Source organism: Diuraphis noxia, unplaced genomic scaffold (assembly GCF_037042655.1).
Source record: "Diuraphis noxia isolate RWA-SAM2 unplaced genomic scaffold, SU_Dnox_SAM2 contig0001, whole genome shotgun sequence".
Taxonomy (NCBI): domain Eukaryota; kingdom Metazoa; phylum Arthropoda; class Insecta; order Hemiptera; family Aphididae; genus Diuraphis; species Diuraphis noxia.
The window spans coordinates 28,291,232-28,310,825 of NW_028301711.1; the positions used below are offsets into that span (position 1 = coordinate 28,291,232).

The 19,594-nt window shown below is 24.5% G+C and overlaps 1 protein-coding gene across 5 annotated transcripts; it reads right to left on the reverse strand.

Annotated features, from left to right (window-relative positions):
• LOC107166167 (serine/threonine-protein phosphatase 2A regulatory subunit B'' subunit gamma-like) lies at positions 1-19,576 on the reverse strand. Of its 5 annotated transcripts, none has more exons than XM_089218029.1 (10): positions 19,424-19,576; positions 10,745-10,840; positions 9,932-10,056; positions 9,728-9,835; positions 8,758-8,873; positions 8,484-8,652; positions 7,386-7,574; positions 6,268-6,404; positions 2,954-3,167; positions 1-534 (listed from the first exon to the last, which is right to left on the reverse strand). In XM_089218029.1, the coding sequence occupies exons 2-10, from the start codon at positions 10,794-10,796 to the stop codon at positions 277-279; spliced, it is 1,368 nt and encodes a 455-aa protein (XP_089074155.1). In that variant the 5' UTR covers positions 10,797-10,840; positions 19,424-19,576; the 3' UTR covers positions 1-276. The 5 variants fall into 5 exon arrangements, with proteins under 5 accessions (XP_089074155.1, XP_089074153.1, XP_089074152.1 ...); XM_089218027.1 differs by lacking the exon at positions 19,424-19,576 and adding an exon at positions 18,644-18,771; XM_089218026.1 differs by lacking the exon at positions 19,424-19,576 and adding an exon at positions 18,066-18,475.
• Positions 19,577-19,594: the final 18 nt, after the last annotated feature.

Sequence of the window (19,594 nt, forward strand, 5' to 3'; positions counted from 1 at the left end):
TTATAATCAATAGTAAGGCATTATAGTATATTTTATTTATATATATTATTATTCGTTTACTTATAACCTTGATGTAAAGATTATTAAAAAAATTATTATACAAACATATTGTATCTTTTACCGTACATTTAACATTCTTGAATAATTGGTAAAATACAAGTATAGAATTTATAAAATGGCATAAATGTTATAAAAAGTTAAATTACACTATAAATTATACAATAATTATTAATAGTTAAGTATTTAATTTATAAATATGTTTAATTTTGTGATGTGTTAATGTGTAACAAAACTTTCATTGAAGTTATTGTCAGGGATACGATTATTAGTTAGAGTTTCTCTGAACTCATAAGACCAAAATCCATTAAAATCTATCAAAATGTTTACTAATATATGACCCATCTTACTGCATATGATATCTTTTAAAGTTATTTTAGCTGGATTTTCTGGTTTGATCATATCAAATATTTCGTCTTTTATATCATCCAATGAAACCATCTGTTGTTGCTCCTTCGGTAATCGATCAGCAACAGCCTATAAAAAAAACAAATATTAGTTAAAACATAATACTAATATTTCAGAACTAGTACACTATTTAATATAGTAATAATGTATAAAAATTTATAATTTATGTCCATTATTTTTATGTATTCGATATATATCAATTTGATAATACTTTAATTTATCATAAGTAAAATTTAAATTCTAAAATTTAAAATTAAACGTCTAGTGTGATAAAATAATACAAATTAAGAACTAAAGACAAAAGTCCATAAACATTTAAAATATAAATTGAAACTAAACATTAAAATCTTGTATAACTTATTAGTCACTACATCTAACCAATTACTGTACGAAAACTAAATTGATGAATAAATATAGATTAAATTTAGAGAAAAATGTATATACAATCTCAACATCTAATAAAATAAATTTGAAACCGAAAAGTTCTGATATAAATAGTTTGATTTCTGTAAGATTCTTAGAAAATTTAATATCACTATACAATATCATGCTTCATGATCAAGATTCAAGATTCAAGTTCAATTAGAAATTTAGAAGTTAAACAAACAATACAGTAAGTAAAAATAGTGTAATCAGTTTAAATGTCAACAATCATAGTACAAATTGATTTCATTAATGATAAGGGTTTCAATTTATCAGCATTTTTAACCTGTTTTATATTTTATTTATTGTCTAACATAATTTTAAACTATCAAGTCGATTGATATAACCTTTAAATATTTGACTATTAGTGTTTCATACAATACCAAAACATATTAAAATTAAACTGTTAACTTATACAGGGTTATTCACTAAGCATGCTTATCTCCCTTTTTTTTTTTAAATTATGAACTTAATAGGACGCTACACACATATTTGTTGTATCTGTCTTACATGTGCGTAACATAGAAAATTTACGCTAAGCAGATCAAGTTTGATTCCGTTAGTTTAAAAATTAGAGTAAATTTACCTATTATGAAACTGATGGTAAGAAAATTATCTGTGATTTTAAGTGGGTTTTTAACGATAATTTAGTTTTAAAGTGAGTTAAGAGTATTTTTAATTTACGCTTTTTTATAAACGCATATGCTAGAACATTTAACTATCGTAAAACACCCACATACAAACACAGATAATGTTTTTAACATCAAGTTCTATAATAGGTTGACTCACTCAATTTTTAAACTAAAGGAGCTAAACGTGATCTACTGAGCGTAAATTTGCAATGTTATGCACGGAGAAAACAAATGGTTGTGTAGCGTCCCCTTGATCAAAATCTGATTTTTGGAATCTTTAAATATACTCAAAGACCATATTTTCAAATTCTTAAGATTTTTTTGTACCATTTAAGGAGTGTCTTTTGGCGATAAAAACTTAAGTTTTTTAATTGAGAACCCCCTATTTGCTATAAATTATTTAGTGGATAATTATTTTGAGAAATTTAACATTCCGAAATCAAAATTCAAACATGGAGTTTCCTAGTTATTAAAATGTTTGGACTAAATAATGTTCCTTAAAAATCATTTTACAAATTTATAAATTTCATGTACTATTGGATCTAATATTTATGATACTTAGATCGTTTTTACAAACTATTTATGTTTATAGATTAAGATGACGCTACACCCGCATGTGTTGTCTCCGTCTTACAAGTGCGTAACATTGCAAAAACTGTTTCGCGCGGGAAAGAACCGAGAAAGCTAGAGTTATAACTAAGAAACGAAATTTTCACCACATAAAGAGGAGAATTTTGTCTGTGCAATATCGTTTTTATTTTTTCGATATCAGAACTGCAAAAAAAGTTATTCATGCTTAAAAAACACAAAATTAATGTATTATAAAACAATAAAAAAATTTTTTGTATAAGTGATATCGAAAAATAAAAAATGTTATTGAACAGGCAAAATTCTCCTTTTTATGTGGTGAAAATTTCGTTTCTTAGTTATAACTGTATCTTTCTCGGTTCTTTCCCGCGCGAAACAGTTTTTGCAATGTTACGCACTTGTAGACGGAGACAACACATGTAGGTAGCGTCTTCTTAATAATAATGACTAATATTTTTAAGTCCATCCTAGACCAGATATCTTATAAATCTAAGCCATGGTCTTCTTATCTTTAGAACACAAAGTTAAATAACTCAAAAACTACTTTATAGAATTTTGATTTCAATACATAAAAATTCTTTAAAAAAATATATGATAGTAATGTATGAATGTAAATATTGTAATGATTGAAATATTCAAACAATTATAAAACTTAAATCACAATAACATTAAAAAAAAATGGGAAACATTCTTCACAAAAGTAGTTGAAATTAAAGTTATTTTAAACCATACCTAAAGCAAACTAAATTAAGTTGTTAATATATTAAAATTATAAACTTATTTACAAAATAAAAATAAAAATACACAATTTGGATACATACTTAATGTTAATACAAAAAAATTACCCTAGAAAAATAGTTGATGGTAAATGCATCCAAGTATCCTTGATTTTTTATATCTAAAAATCTGAATAAATATCGTAAAGATTGAGGTTCATGCCGATTTTCTGTAGCTAAAACAAAGTTCAAATAACCCTTGTAGTCCATTTCCCCATCATATGTAAATGAATCTTGAAACACTCTATCCAAAAATACTGAAGTGAAAGCACCTGATTTATATCTATAATAAACAAATTTACCATTATTAACAACTCTATATACTTAGGTTTATATATTAATTTTGTGTACAAATTATTAATAAATACTTTGAATCATTTAAATTCTGAATTTTTAATTTTATACACATTTGTGATAATATTTGAAAGTACATTTAGTTTAGACTTAACATATCACTTATTCCATTAAATGAAGCCACCTACATCAATAAGTTTAGTATTACAGAACTTCTTCAAAAATATATTTTTGGAACAAAAAATTTTATTTTATTTTTTAATTTAGATAATAAATACCCATACTGGGTTCAGTACAGTTGATAATAAAAAAAACAATTAATTATTGTACAAATTTAAGACTAAATTAATTATTAGATTAAAAGATAACTATTTATGGAAACAATTAAACATTTTAACCTGGTTTAGTTATCATTGAAGAAGTAAAAATATTTTAATACATTTTATGTAGTTAGCATTCTGTTAATCATTGAAAAAAAACTTTAGTTCTGTCGTTAAGTATTTATATAGAATGTTTGATACACAAGTTTTAATATTAAAGAAAATAAAAGGTACTTGACTCAGTAGTTCTGGATGGTCAATTTGAAATTTTAGTAATTTGTAAAGTCAGAGCACAAAATTTTATTTTTTTATTTTTTCAAGAGATACAGTATTAAACTGAAATGCTAGTTGCTTGATAGATGTACATAATTTGTTTGTATTATATGCTAGCTCACGTTAAAGTCAGTTTTGAATATGTTCAATATATTAATTAAGTTAGATTGATTAGAGTTCTAAATTACTGAGCCGTACTCTATGATTAATCAAATGAAAGAAAAATAGTTTGATAATTGAACAGCCAGCAATTGCATGTCATATGAAACCGAATGGAGAGCCTTACTGTACATTGATAACAAATTTATATGGTTAAAAGATAGATAATTTGATAAATAATAGCTACATTTTTAATTTGAGATACTACTATTAAATCCAAAACCATTAAAAATGATATGTTTCATTAACAATGTGAAAAAGTTATTTGTGAACATTTAACAGCGTTAATACTTGGGCCCTTTATTAAGCACCAGGCATAAAATTGATCTAAATCAGATTATAATTTATAGAAAAAATTGGTATTTATAGTTTAAAATTGTCTGAATAATACTACTATTTACTAATGTAAAATCATTTTAGGTTATATAACAGAGATAGGTTATAATAATTATTAAGGCTTGGATTTATAACATGCTTTTATTAATATTTATCAAGATATTAATTATAAGCATACTATTTTATTGGCTGAAATATCAAATATTTTATTGAAATACCAATTTAAAAAAATGTATTATGGTATTAAAATTCAATGTATGATGAGTATAGTATGGGTATTGTAGTTTAGTCTGTTTTTGTTACGTTGTTTTTTATTTTTAAGATACTGTACTTAATGCACTATTTTTTTTTTTTAAATTAACTACTTAATTATTTACTCATAAAACCATACATTTAAAATAAATAATTTTGATAAATCAAAACTTGTGGTCCAGATTATGCTTATGTGGGTATCTGGGCCTATTTTTAAATGGGCCCCCTGTAAAAGTTATTTCTTATAAAACCAATATTATTTTTCCGAAATAGTTTTTTTCATTACAACTAATATAAAAAATAAAAACAAAATTTAAGTTACTTTAATTTAAAAGTTTTAATCTAAGTTTCATACAATTGCATTAAAGTATTTATTAAATACATTTAAAAATATTTTTTTCTTGATATTAGGGATATAAGTAAAGTTTTTGATTCACAAGTTTTGAGATTTTTAGTACTATATATTATTTTGATACACAATAATTCAAGCCTTAATATTAACAATTGGTAAATATGTGACATGCTTATAGATCCATGATATTCTAGAACTATATGATTTTTTAATATTTTCACCCTTATATTTATTAAATAAACCACTAACTTATGATTTTCAAATGACAACCTATACTTTAAATTTCATAAGCTAATAAGGCTATTTGTTTTAAGCATTTTCACGTTTAAATTTTCATTTTTATTTAATCCTTTGACGAGATATAGCCTCTAAAAGTTGGATGGTTTTGAGAATTGTTAGTGTGTAAATATCTAGTTAGTAGATACTCTGGCTATTAGGAATTTTATGCATCGGGATAAAAAATATTACACTTTTCAAATCAATTTATCATCAATTTATACTGTACTGCAAGCTTAAATTTTGCCCCAAAATGTATTTTATAATATTCATCTAGTGTTTGCACAGTTCTCCTTACTAAAAGTAAGAGCTAGCATTTGCTACACTGATCATAATACATATTATCAATTATTAAGACCAGAAGTCAACGGTAATAAATTTGAGCTCAAAGTATAATAGTGATAATAATAATAAAAAAAAATTAATAATCATTGTATTTAGTACTTACCTATAGCATACATTAGGTACAAAGATTACCACTGCTATATCTTAGGTCGCACAATATTGTATTTATTACCTTTAACTCCTTGTCTTTATGATTGATAAGTAGTCCAGATATAAATATGCTTAAAATTGTACAAATATGCTCTAAAAAAATAGCCAAAAATGTCTAAAAAATGCATTTTACCCAAAAAATTATCTTTAAAATGCTATTTATGTACATATATATATATATATTTTTTTTTTGGAATTTGTAAATAGATTACATTAATAAATACACTAAATTTTTATAGTATATTGAACAAAGATGCATTAAAAACCAAAAAAATTACTCATTATTATTAAAAATGAAAAAACGCTGAAGTATGCAAAAAATGCAAAATACAATTTTTAGCTTTGAAACACTTGTTACATGAAACGAATTATGTACTTTGAAGGCATTATCTAAGATCAACCAAAAAAGTGCACTCTACATTGAAATCCAGTCACTATTGATAAATAATATAAAGTATTATGATCAATTAGTAGAGCATTCAATGGGGAGAGCTGCGCGACATCCTGCTAAATGGGTATTATAAAATACATTTTGAGGCAACCCTTACAGTAAATTGTATTTAATAAATTTATAGTAATTGTAAAGTACAATTTATAAACATTTTAAATAAAACAATTATATATACCCTGCTATTTCTTGGCGGCTCAATAATCCATTATGATCTTTATCCAATTCTAAATATGACGAATAAATATTAAGAGCAGATGGAACAGAAAACCAATTTTTTTTCTGTGATTCCTTACTCCAATTTTCTTCGCGGAGCTAAACAATATTAAAATAGATGCAGATATTACTTTTTAATTAAACCCAAACTTGTGCTATTATACTTAATATAATCACACAATAAACATGGATAATTACAATATGGGGGTTTCTAATTGATTGACTAAGGATTTTTCTAAAAACTGAATCTACATTATTTTTTATCAAATAATCCTAAATTATAAATTTTTAAAATTATTTAAATTATGTGATAGCTCATATAGAATCAAGCATCAATTTATGTTATTAAAATAGTTTTTTTTTTTTAAATGCATAAATAACTGACCCACATTTTTCATTTAAATACAGCATATTAGAGTCCAAAACACGAATATCAATATTCTTTTTCAGTGGACAACATTGAATAGGGGTCTCCAAATTATGATATTCAAATTAAAACAATTTTTACAAGGACAGTAGATAATATAAATAATATTTAAAATCAATATTGCACACATACGTCAATTATAGCACCTGAATCATAGTAATATAGCTAAGCATATTTAAGTTTAATATAAGAACTTTTTTTTATAAATAATTATTATATATATATACTTCTGTAAAATAAATATTAATATGTATTTATGTACTTTTTACCCATTAAAAACATTGAGATTTTATATGACCCTTGAATAAAGAGTTGGTAACTCTTGTAAAAGACTTTAGAATATAAATGACTTACCTAGACCTCATTAGATACAGTTTAATTTAAGATTGATATAAAATCAAAAGAACCACAACATGATTTTATATAAATTAGTTAAATTTTGGTGTACATTGACATCTGTTAACTGTATCTAAGGTAACACAATTTTTAATAATATTTTTATATTGGTCACAATTAAAACTAAAACATTAAAATAATAAATTACAGTCTAAAACACATTATTTAAAGTAGGAAGAATGGAGTTTGTGGATATATACTTTATATCAAAGTGTCCATATCCCAGAAAAGGTTAAAAATCTTTAATATATTTATACCTCCAAGAGCTCATCAAGAAAACCACAAGATAAGATGTCAATGATTTGTATTTTCCCAGTTCGAAGAGGATCCAAGTAAAAAAAAAATTTTCTTACAACCATACAAGAATAAAATGAATAAAATATTTTTTCTAATTTCTTCAACTGCGTTAATGTAGGTATGAGATCTAAAATATAAGCTTCAAAATCCTAAAATTATAAAAATATTTTAGTTAATAAATCAATTAATCAAATATATGTAATTAAATGTATCACAAGTATATAAAACTTGTTTATTATCATTATTTTTTAAATTAATATATAAAAGTGTCATATTTTCTGGTAGTAAGCATAAGTTAACATTAATATAATAACACCTATGACATGTGTTTTCGCTCATCAGAATGCTGTTAGTTTTGATTGTTAAGTTTGAATCATAAGCATTTTCAAATATTAATATTTTACATGCTCCATAACTCACTTTAAAATTAAAATATAAAAACCAATAATAAACCACAGATAATCTTCAGTTCACATTAATATCAATATGAATAACATCATATAATTGAAACAAGTGAACAAAAATGTACTGTCATATATGTATAAGATAGAGAAAATATGTGCAGGTATAATGCCTTTCATGACTAAATAGATAGGTATGATCACATCAGTACTATGTAGTTCTCGTTCATTCTAGCGCACCACGCCTACTGTAGTTCTCATTATTTCATTTGCCGTTATAATTTTGGCGCCAATATTTTATAATATGAAATTATTACATGATATCACTACGATACTACAATGTTTACATCTTATCAATTCAATTTTACAATTTCTTTGCTAATATTAATTAATTTAATACAAACATTGAAACATGCCGGTTTGCTGCTTTTTAAATTGCCTCAGTGGAAGTAAAAAGGTCAAGTGGAATATTGTCGAACAGTTTGATAATATGGATAGCCAATGAGAAGCCGAGAGCTGAGTAATAGACTGGGTCTGAAGGGGAATGTGCGTATCAGTAAAGATGTGATCATACCTATCTATTTAGTCATGATTCCTTTTTAAATAAGCACTATAAACAATTGAAATTTATGATAACTTTAACTAAAAATATACTACCGTTTCGCTTAAATAACCACAACCACTTGAATCATATTGAGAAAGTCCATTTCTAGTCTGATCTATCCATATTTTTTTCATTATATAATTAAAGAATGTATCTATTGATAAATAACCTTTGATTTTACTGTCTTGTAATTGTAGAAATATACAAGGATTGAAAAACGATCTGAAATATATATAATTCACTGTTTGTAGTAAGTATATGATGTTAAATCCTTTTGGAAAAAAGTAGAACATATAAATAAATACAATAAAGTGATGAGATAGTTACTTGTATTTATCATTTAATTTCTGTTTGACTTGAATAAAATTTTTATAATTTATGTACTGGTTATGAATGAAATCGTTTAATGATGTTTGATGCTCTTGAAGCAATGACCACATATACTGAAACAAATTAAAACAATTATTTTGGAAGTTATGTCAGGTATGAACAATCATTAAGCATTTGATGAATTAATATTCCTAAAAAAATATTTTAGTGATCCACAATATTGATCAATTAAAAATGTGTTATAACATGGAATTTTTTATACAATAAAAATGTTTGAACATCATAATTTGGCTAAATTAAAATATGGATCTTAAAATAAAACAATTAGCTTTTCAGTTTTTATGATTTACTATAGCTGATCTCTGTGCACTTTGTTGCCCATTAAAAATACTGACTGACTCTACATGATTCAAAATTTTTCGTTTATACCCAGCTAGTCATGATTAAAACTTCTTGTGACAAATTCCCGTGGATTTAACCTAAACTTTCAGGTGACTAACAGATTAAGTAATAAAACACTCATTTTTTAAAGTTTTGCTGATCATTTAATAATAAGAAAAATGTTGGGACAAAGGACATGTTTTATTCCCAGAAATACCAACATATAGAGACTGTGATTTTTTTTTTTTTTGGTACAATCCACTCAAAAAATTTGTGTGATAAATCGATAAATCTATGGAACTCAACTATGTTTATTTTATTTTCGTTTTAAGTAGATATTTGTTGAATAAGCATATGTTCAAAAACGTTTTACTAATAATTTGAAATATTGTTCTCAATAAAGTTTACTATTTAATATATTTTAAAACTATAATGTTAATAATAAAATATAATATATATTTTTAATAATAATATCAAAATCAGTTTTTTTTTTTAATAAAAAATAAAAATATGTATACAAAAACTAAAATTATTTTGCTAAAAATATGAAGTACACTTATGTATTAATATTAACTAATATTATTACTTTTAACTCTTCACTAGTTAATAATCTTGACAACTCTCTTTCAAAAAAACGACCACGTGCTTCAGCTCTTAGTTGAGTTTTAAAAACGTTGACTTTCTCATTCATTTGCTAAGAATATACAAAATAATGCACAGCTAATATTTAAAAATATTAAAAGATTATTTTATGATGATGATATAAAAACATCAATTTATAGGTACCCACTGGAGTATAAAATAATGGTAGTTCACTACCAGATAATCTCCTAAGTATAATAACTCCTGTATCATCTTGCTGCATGAATTCTTTGAAATATTCTTCTTCATTTTTATTTTTTACTTCAGGTGAAACTAAAAAAAAATTAAGAATATTTATGTTCTAATAGGTTTACTATAATAACTGATAAAACCATTTACAGTAACAGAGGAATCTGGTTAATAGGGATACCATATAAAGGGGACAACAGCTTTATAGAGACAAATCGTCAGAGTCCTGAACAAATGAATTCATTTTAGCCAATTTAACTTTGTTTTTTTGGGACAAACCATCGGTTATAAGGGACTAAATTTAATCAGTTCATATTTATTTTCTTACCGAAACTGTAATTATCTAATCTCTATGTCTCTATTATATTTTGTAAAATAATTATATATTATTCAATATTTTATAATATTGTACGTTTATATATATGTATTATATATTTACAATCAATTTTATCTTATTACCACACACATAATTCATAAAGATAAGAATGACTAGCTTATATACAAGATTATTTTCTTGATAAGCTATAGTTCACATTCTTTCAGCTGTTTGTAACATTTTCATTGTTTTTTTTTAATTTTTAATTTTGATAATTAATTAATAATAATACTAATAATGTATGTACACATGAACAGTATTTTTTTAAATATTATTCGGTTAATCGATACAGTCGGATAATAGAGACAAATAAGTCACCGTCCAATGTGTCCAATTAAATTATTCTACTGTATATTAAATAAATATTATAAGGTAAATCAATTAAGTGAAACTTACTTGTAATTTTTTTCAAACCTTCATAAATACAATTTTCAAAATTGAAATCCATTGCCAATTTGTTTTTAAATGGTAAATATTAACACCTTTAAAATCCTAAATGAAATATAGTAAAAGACTCAGATTAGTTATCCATTTAAACTAAAATAATAAAATTAATGTCAACATATTATGTAATAAAAACGATTATTTTTAATTTTTTTTCTAACAATCAACAAGAAATTAAAAAAGACTTGGAGAGTAAATATAATAACTATGTTTCATGATTAATTAATACTTCCCAATATAAAACAATTACGGTACATTAAGATATGATAAATATGTATACATTAATAAATAAATATCATAAATATATAACACCAAATTCAAACCAGAATACCAATCACAAAAGACGGTTGATTGTGTATTATTTTTCACTTAAACAAAAATTATACCTAATATGTGTCATATAATATAATGGACAGTTTTGACGTCAAAGAAGCAGTGAGTTAATAATGCATACAAATATAAAAATACTATATAAGGAAAACTATATAAAAAGCTATTTAAACAAAAGAGATTAGAATAGGAAGTTTGTAAATAATATAGTAAAATGTATGAAATAGTTGTTATTGCTCATAAATTATGCCTATTAATTGCATAATTAATATTTATTCTATCTACCTGCTACTTTTTATGCATTTGTATTTTATACTCATTTCAATAGCCACTATTTTTTTTTTCATTAGTAAAATATTACTAAAATTTAATTAGTTGACAAAAATATTGATTTATTAAAACTATATAAATATTTTGAGGCTCCTGAAAATTAAATTTTGAAGAGAACAAATATTTTGGAAATTGTTATTGTTATATAGGACATAGGTACCTACTATTAAAACCCTTTATTAATAATAATTACTTTATAGCATGGTTCCTAATAATATTATACAAAATAATGATATATTAATTTTACCTTTGCTACATTGCATAGATCTATTAACCTATTGAACTATTATATTAGGTCATGTGGGTTTTACAAATAATTTATTAAAACATTTTAGTTAATAATATGGTACTGATATTATTATTTGATTGATTTTTATTATTTTGTGTTTTTATTATGTCTTTCAATATTTTATTTAACCCTATACAGTCAGGCCCTATTATATGCACCACGACACAATTTGTACCACAAATGTACAAGTGCACTACGGTCTATAAAACAAAAATTGTATAATATATTAGCTGCTAGAAAATATGAGTATTTCCTGAATTTTGTTGTTTAATTTGATTGCATTATTAAATTATTATACTTATATATACAGGGTGATTTTTTAAGCATGCTCGCCCCATTTTTATGCTTAAATTATGCATATATTCAAATTTTGATTTTTGGAATATTTAAGTGTAGTTAAAGGTGATATTTTTGAGTACTTAGATTTTTCACAACTTTTAAGGAGTATCCTGTAGCGATACCAACTTTGGTTTTTCAAATGACAACCTATATGTTTTAAAGCAAAATGTGATTCAGATAATTTTTCTGAAAATTTTGACATATTGCAATCAAAATTCGAACGAAAACTTCCAGAGTTATTCTACTTGAAATACTAAGGAATAAGGATAAAAGTCTAATACTTAAATGCCTACGTTGTAAATGGATACGATAATTATAATTCGGTATACAATATAAAAATAAAATATTTGTTAATAATCACTACTTATTACTAAATGGCCAAATATTGCATCTGACAATTTTCAAAAGAAAAGAAAATATGAATAAAATAATATCCTTTTTATTTTATCCATGTTACCTATACCTTATAGGCAACGTTAATATTTGTATAGCATAGGTATACCTACTTATAATAAAATACCGAACAATAGTGTACAATAGCACATTTTATATTGTATACCGAATTATAATTATCGTATCCATTTACAACGTAGGCATTTAAGTATTAGACTTTTATCCTTATTCCTTAGTATTTCAAGTAGAATAACTCTGGAAGTTTTCGTTCGAATTTTGATTGCAATATGTCAAAATTTTCAGAAAAATTATCTGAATCACATTTTGCTTTAAAACATATAGGTTGTCATTTGAAAAACCAAAGTTGGTATCGCTACAGGATACTCCTTAAAAGTTGTGAAAAATCTAAGTACTCAAAAATATCGCCTTTAACTACACTTAAATATTCCAAAAATCAAAATTTGAATATATGCATAATTTAAGCATAAAAATGGGGCGAGCATGCTTAAAAAATCACCCTGTATATATATATATGCAATATGTTGCTTTTTCTAAGATAGTAGTGTATACAATTTTCGTTTAAAGCAGTAAAATTATGCATGCAGTCCGAAATTTTACTAATAATAGGGCTTGTGCCCTGTATACAGTATGCATGGACATAACTTCTGCCCTTGAGACTGGTCGATTGGTCTATGCACTAGAACAAATTGAAATTGTTTAGAGGGTTTTGGCTATGGATTAGCCTGCAAAGTGTACACCTATACATCATTTTCGGTCCATAAAATTAGGTAATCAAAAATCTAGAAATCTGATTAATCATATAAATAATACACACATATAATAGGTAATATAACTACAACTGTTCATATTTATATTATATACATTTAATTTAAGCCCTATAAATTTAGATTTTTAGTCTGGTAATTAAAAGTATTAACACTAATAAGATATTAACTAGGTATCCTGAATTGAATTATGTTATACAATTATTTTCTAAGAAATATTTAATAATATGTATCATGCATTAATCTTATCAAAAATAAATTAAATTATTTGAATGAGTTGTATGGCTATGTTATACTATTGCCGGATAGCATGAAAAATTGATGAATTTAATTGTTCAATAAAATTTAATGGACTAATTATTGGCCACTCAATCATGTTTAAAGGACCATTATGTAGATCATTATTGATTCATTAAATGTTTAGTGATTTTTCATGCAACACGCAACATGGCATATATATTATTTATAGCATAGACCGATATAATATTATTCATATTATACTAATTTATCAAATTTATATTTCAGCAAATAATAAACAAATAGGAATTTATAATGTATTAATGTCTATAAAAATAAAGAATATCTGGTAGGTAATTGTTCTGCACAGTCTTTGGTAAAATATAAACTATTAATTAATATTAAAAAAATCAACATAATATGATAACCTTAGCTCTATGTCAATTATGAATACACCTTTATGTTAGAAGAAATTCTTATTTTGGTACTAATTGATTAGTAAAAATATTTTGTTCATAACCAATGTAATATTTTTGGAAATTTGTTTTACTACAATTTTTTAATTTCTAATAATTTAATGCCTTCTTGTATTTATATTTTTTATACTTAGATAATTATCAAGAATAGAAATGAATAAGTTGCAATCGGATGATTTAAATGCAATTGTGAATATTCAATATGGAATTGGGTTTGAGCTTATTGAAGGACAAATTGAAATTGAGACAACAGTTTTCAATGAAACTAAAAAATCTAAATCTCTACCAGCACGTAGAAATCGAATAAACTTTTATCAAGAGTTCACATGGAAAATTGACAAAACTACACTCAAATATAGTCGATCAACAAATGCATTTGTTAAAGTTGAATGCTTTAGAACGCCAGAAAAAATATTTTATGGAAATGTATACAGGAGGCAAAGAATTGGATATGTGATAATTAAGCTTAAAGAATTTCAAATAATAGGACGTAACTGGGATCAAAGTATATCTTATAGAGGTTATACACTTCTTGGTGTTAGTAAATACATTGAACTTGTATTTGTTTTAATAATACAAGAAGATATAGAATTTGAGAATTTCAATGATTTAAAAAACAACCCCACATTCAATAATAAGGAAATTAATGCTACAAAACAACCATTAGAACTCAATAAATATGGTAATTACAATTTTATAATAAAATAAAATAACAAATAATGAGTAAAACGTAAATAAAAATTAAATAAATGCATTATGTGTATACCAATGTTCTCTATTAAAATATAAAAACTGGACTAGTAATAAATTGAATGTAGGCATTATTAAGTAAATATGTTTGAGATAGAAAAATTAAAATTAAATTCAAAAACTGAATTACATTTAAAAACAAATTAATATTTTATTAATAATTATTTTTTTAGTTATAAAAAGTTATAACTTAAGAATGCAACATTTTTAATTATATAGTTATAATGATTTTTTAAATTAATACAACATAATATATTGATATAATATTCAGCAATAGATGTTCTATATATTTGTGTCTCATGTGATCTACTATGTTAATGGACAGTAGGTAAATTTATAATAAACACCATGACTAAATAAATAGGTATGATTATAAAACAAAACTGTTTTCATCCTGTTTGCCCATATCCCCACTATTCTATACACAAAACCATTTCTCATGATCTCCCCATTTCATTGGTTGGCAACGTTAGTAGAATGTAATAGAAGCGAAGAACTTCACAATAAACGAGGCAAGGGTGGTATGCGTATCACAAAGTTGTAATCATACCTATTTATTAAGCCATGATAAACTCAACAAATAAAATAAATAATAATGAATAAAGATTTATTATATATTACCTAATAGTTTTAATGTGCATAACCTACCTACAGTGTGTCACAATATATAATTGTTTTTTTAAATATATGATGAAACAAATAAGCTAATTAAAAAAATGCACTATTGTACATGTATTTTATAAATATCTTTAGAAAATGCAATAAATATTAAAAACTACTAATAATTGGTACAAAGTTTCTATTGGATGAAGTGGCCACATTTTTAAATTAGCATCATGCATTTTTTTCAATATATTACAGTATGCATAATGTTCTCAAATATATTCAATTATCTGTGTATAATTTTTTGATTGGCTTAAGGTTCTATTTTTATATCTTATATTATTTGAATATAAATATTATGATACCTATTCTTTGATTACTATAAGCAGTACTAACAATTACATAAAATATTATCAGATACTCATATATGAAACACTAAATACAAATTGGTAGGTCACACGTGACACAAATGCCAAGGTTTAATATATATATAATATATATATATATATTTTTAATTTCTATTAAAATGTTTGTTTTTATAATAAATTGTATTCAAAATTCAAGTTTTGAACAAAAAAATATTTTTTTTTCCCCCTGTTAAGGTTTATCACTATTTAAGCTAGGTATGTTAAATTTATTGAAATTAAAATGTGTGTTTATTTTGATGTTAATACACAAAAGGGTCCCTTTTCTACAGATATCAAAGCATTTTATTTATTTTTAAATGAATATAAATTAAAAAATTGTTTAACTATTAACTAACTTTCAAATATTAACAAATCTACATATTTTGTAACTATCAAATAGTTATCCATTTGTTATGATAAAAGTAAGAATACTCTTAAAACCTAGCACTTACAACTATAGTTCCAGCAAATGTCCAAATGTTGAGCTCTTAGCAATTTATCTTGGTTAAGGGGATTCTACATTATTTCTTTTTTAAAATAAAATCTATATATTTTTTGCGTTCAAACATACTGATGATTTAAGTTTTTATTACCTACCTAATAATACTTTTGAAAACATAATGATTGAATTTACTATGAAAACATTTGGAATCTTAATTCTAATTTTTAAAGAGCATTATTGTGTTGAAAAATTATTTGTAGAGCATTTAAATGCAGGCCTTTATTATTGCAGTAGGTGTACAATCTATTATTTATTAGTGCACGCTTGAATATCGTAATACCAACAATTTAAAAATCATATTTAGCTATTACACAAGACCAAATTTAAAGAAAAAAAAATATGGAGTTTGATATCAACATTTTAAAGAAAGGAAATAATTTTTAAGTCATCAGAAAGTTTTAAGTTCTTAATTCATGAGTCAATTACTATCAGCAATAGTTGCTACATTGTAGGTTTCAATGGTATTTTTACTTTTACCATAACTTATTAAAAACTAATAATTATTATTACAATCATATTCACTTATAGAATTATGCAGAAAATATAGTAATACAATGATCCAGGAAAAAGGGAATATACATGAAACACAAAAAGAGCAAAATTACAGAATAAATAAAATCAGTGAAAAAGATAAAAATCAATTTAACAATATAATAGACAAACAAGAATCACAGTTTCATGAAACTCTTAATAAATGCGAAGAATTATTAAATAGTTTAAATATAAATAATAAATATGAAGAATTTTGTAAAAAGGGAATGAATATGAATGAATTAAACGCTGTAAAAAAAAAGGTTGAACAATCAATTAAAGCAAGCAAAGAATCTTTAAAACTAAATGATTATAATGAATGTAAACTTAGTGAATTATTAGCCACTTGCTTGAAACATACAGATGAATGGTTAAAAATTATACAAAAAATTAAAAAAGATATTGATAAAAACAACCGAACCAAATGCTCTAGTAATTCATTTTGTAATTCAAGTATTCAATCTGAAAATGACTTTGAACGGCCAACTATTATAGTAAAGGAAATTAAAAAAAAACTTAACGAGCTAACAGAATATATGATTAATATAAATAATATGATTAAGAAAAATAAATGTAAACGTTCGAGAGAAATAACAACATTAAAGAATACAAATTGCATGTTGACAAAATTATGTGATTTAATTGCAAAGAAAATAAGCGATAACTGATAAAATAACTTAATTTAAGTATTATAGTATGTATATTTGTCAAAACAATTATTTATGACAAAAAAAAGTCCTCATAAAATACAATTGCAATGTTATAATATTGGATTTGTTAATTAGTATTCTTTATAAAACACATTATTAATATTTTGTATTTAAAAATCAATCTAGTAATATAGGTTCATTTGTATAACATTGAATATTTTCTATGAATTCTAATAGACATTTTAAATTTAATATTCTAAGAAATGAGACAATAAGGTATTTTATAAAATCAAGTAATTCATCATGTCAGATAATAATATTAGTGGTTAGGTATTCAAATTAAGCTCTAATCAATTAAGGTTTAGAAGCTTATACTAGAATGCCTCTTTAAAAATGTATATGTTTTTAATCGACGACAATTATTGAATGAATTTAACTTAAATTTTCAATTAACAATGTATTACTAATCACCCTACTAATCATATGCTAACACCTACTTAATCATGCGTTTTATACTTATTAACAATCTTAATATTATATTAATATTAGCAGGTATATAATTAAGCACAATTGTTTTCATGTTGAACATGTGTCAAGAAAAGGAAGATTTTTTTTAAAGAATTTATATTTTAACAACATTGATAATCTTACCTCTATGGTTCAGTGATCGTATTTGTGTAAATAAATAAAAAGTAAAAAAAATCATCTGCGGTTTGTCATCGCAATCGAGCGACGATGATTGACGGTTTATTGATTACATTAATATTTATTACAAGAAGATCATTCATCTCTCAACAATTATACTTTCCAAAAAATCAAAAATATTGTCACTTTTATCAGTTAGAATTACTATCTATACATCTATAAGATGTTATCAATGACTGATTGCATGGAATAACAGATGCGCGATCTTTCTGCGATCCTCAATAACAATATTATAGTAACTATTGGTTACGAATTCACAACAATAACAACAAACTGAATAGCCCAGATATTTATTCAGGCTGGTGCCAGGTGGTTCTCATCCTGGAGTCTGGAGCCATGGCCACATTTAAAGATAACTATTTGTGAATTAACCAATAAGTGGATACTTAGTTAATGTTAGTTACATCATTACTTAAACTATTTAACATTAAATATTAAACGTTACCGAGAGTCGAGACAGATAAAATTGACGATCTATCCAACAATCTATGCACTTAACAAGAATTTATAAATTTTCACCGTACCACACTCGATTTGGGCTTGGGCAGATTGCTCAATGCAAAATTCGCATCACCGTAGGTCGTTGAAGTATCCTAAATTCTTGAAGTGCATGGTGAACATTTAAAAATGTTTGATGCAAAAAAGTGGGGTTATTTGCTGTAAACATATTATTTAAAAATAATAAAATTAAAGAGGGGACAAATCGACATTTTTAAGGAACAAATTAAATAAGAAAGGCGAATAAAAATTGTTTAAAAATGCAGCATGCTACTCAAGAAAATTATTGAATCTTAGATTATAGTGTATATTTTGTATGTATTATTGTGAATTAAAAAAAAAATCAGTTTGATACGAAAAATTGATTAGAAATAAAAATACATTTATGTAGGTAAATATAATTTGAGCTTTTAAAAAAAAAATCCATTCAATCATTGATATCAAGGTATTAAATATTTAATCAAGATCTAAGTCAATATTTAAATAAGTACATTCTTTAAAAATCTATTTATGTAAATTGATATTTATAAAAAAAAATATGGTAGGTATCTAACAGTCGTTAAAATCGTTTGAATTGGCAAACATAATAGAAACATCATATTGTTATTATAATATTATATCCTTATTCGTTCACCATAATTCCAATTTCTAATATATTATTATTATAGTTTTTTTTTTTTTTTTTATGTAAATTTTGCCAAACTGCTAACCATTAACCAATAAAACTTATCAGTAACGACCAACGAAGTAACGTTGGGAAGTAGGATCATTTTAATACAATGTTGTTATCTATGCGCAATGCCAACCACGATAAACGACGATGCACCATCCACGATCATCTAGCCTGCCATACCGAACAAACACAATAATATACGACATGCGGCATGTCGACAACCTCGTATTATGTGTAGAAGTGGAACATTTGTCGTTGACCCAACGGTTGAACGGTTCACGGTGGTGACCCGCAAACATTAAAC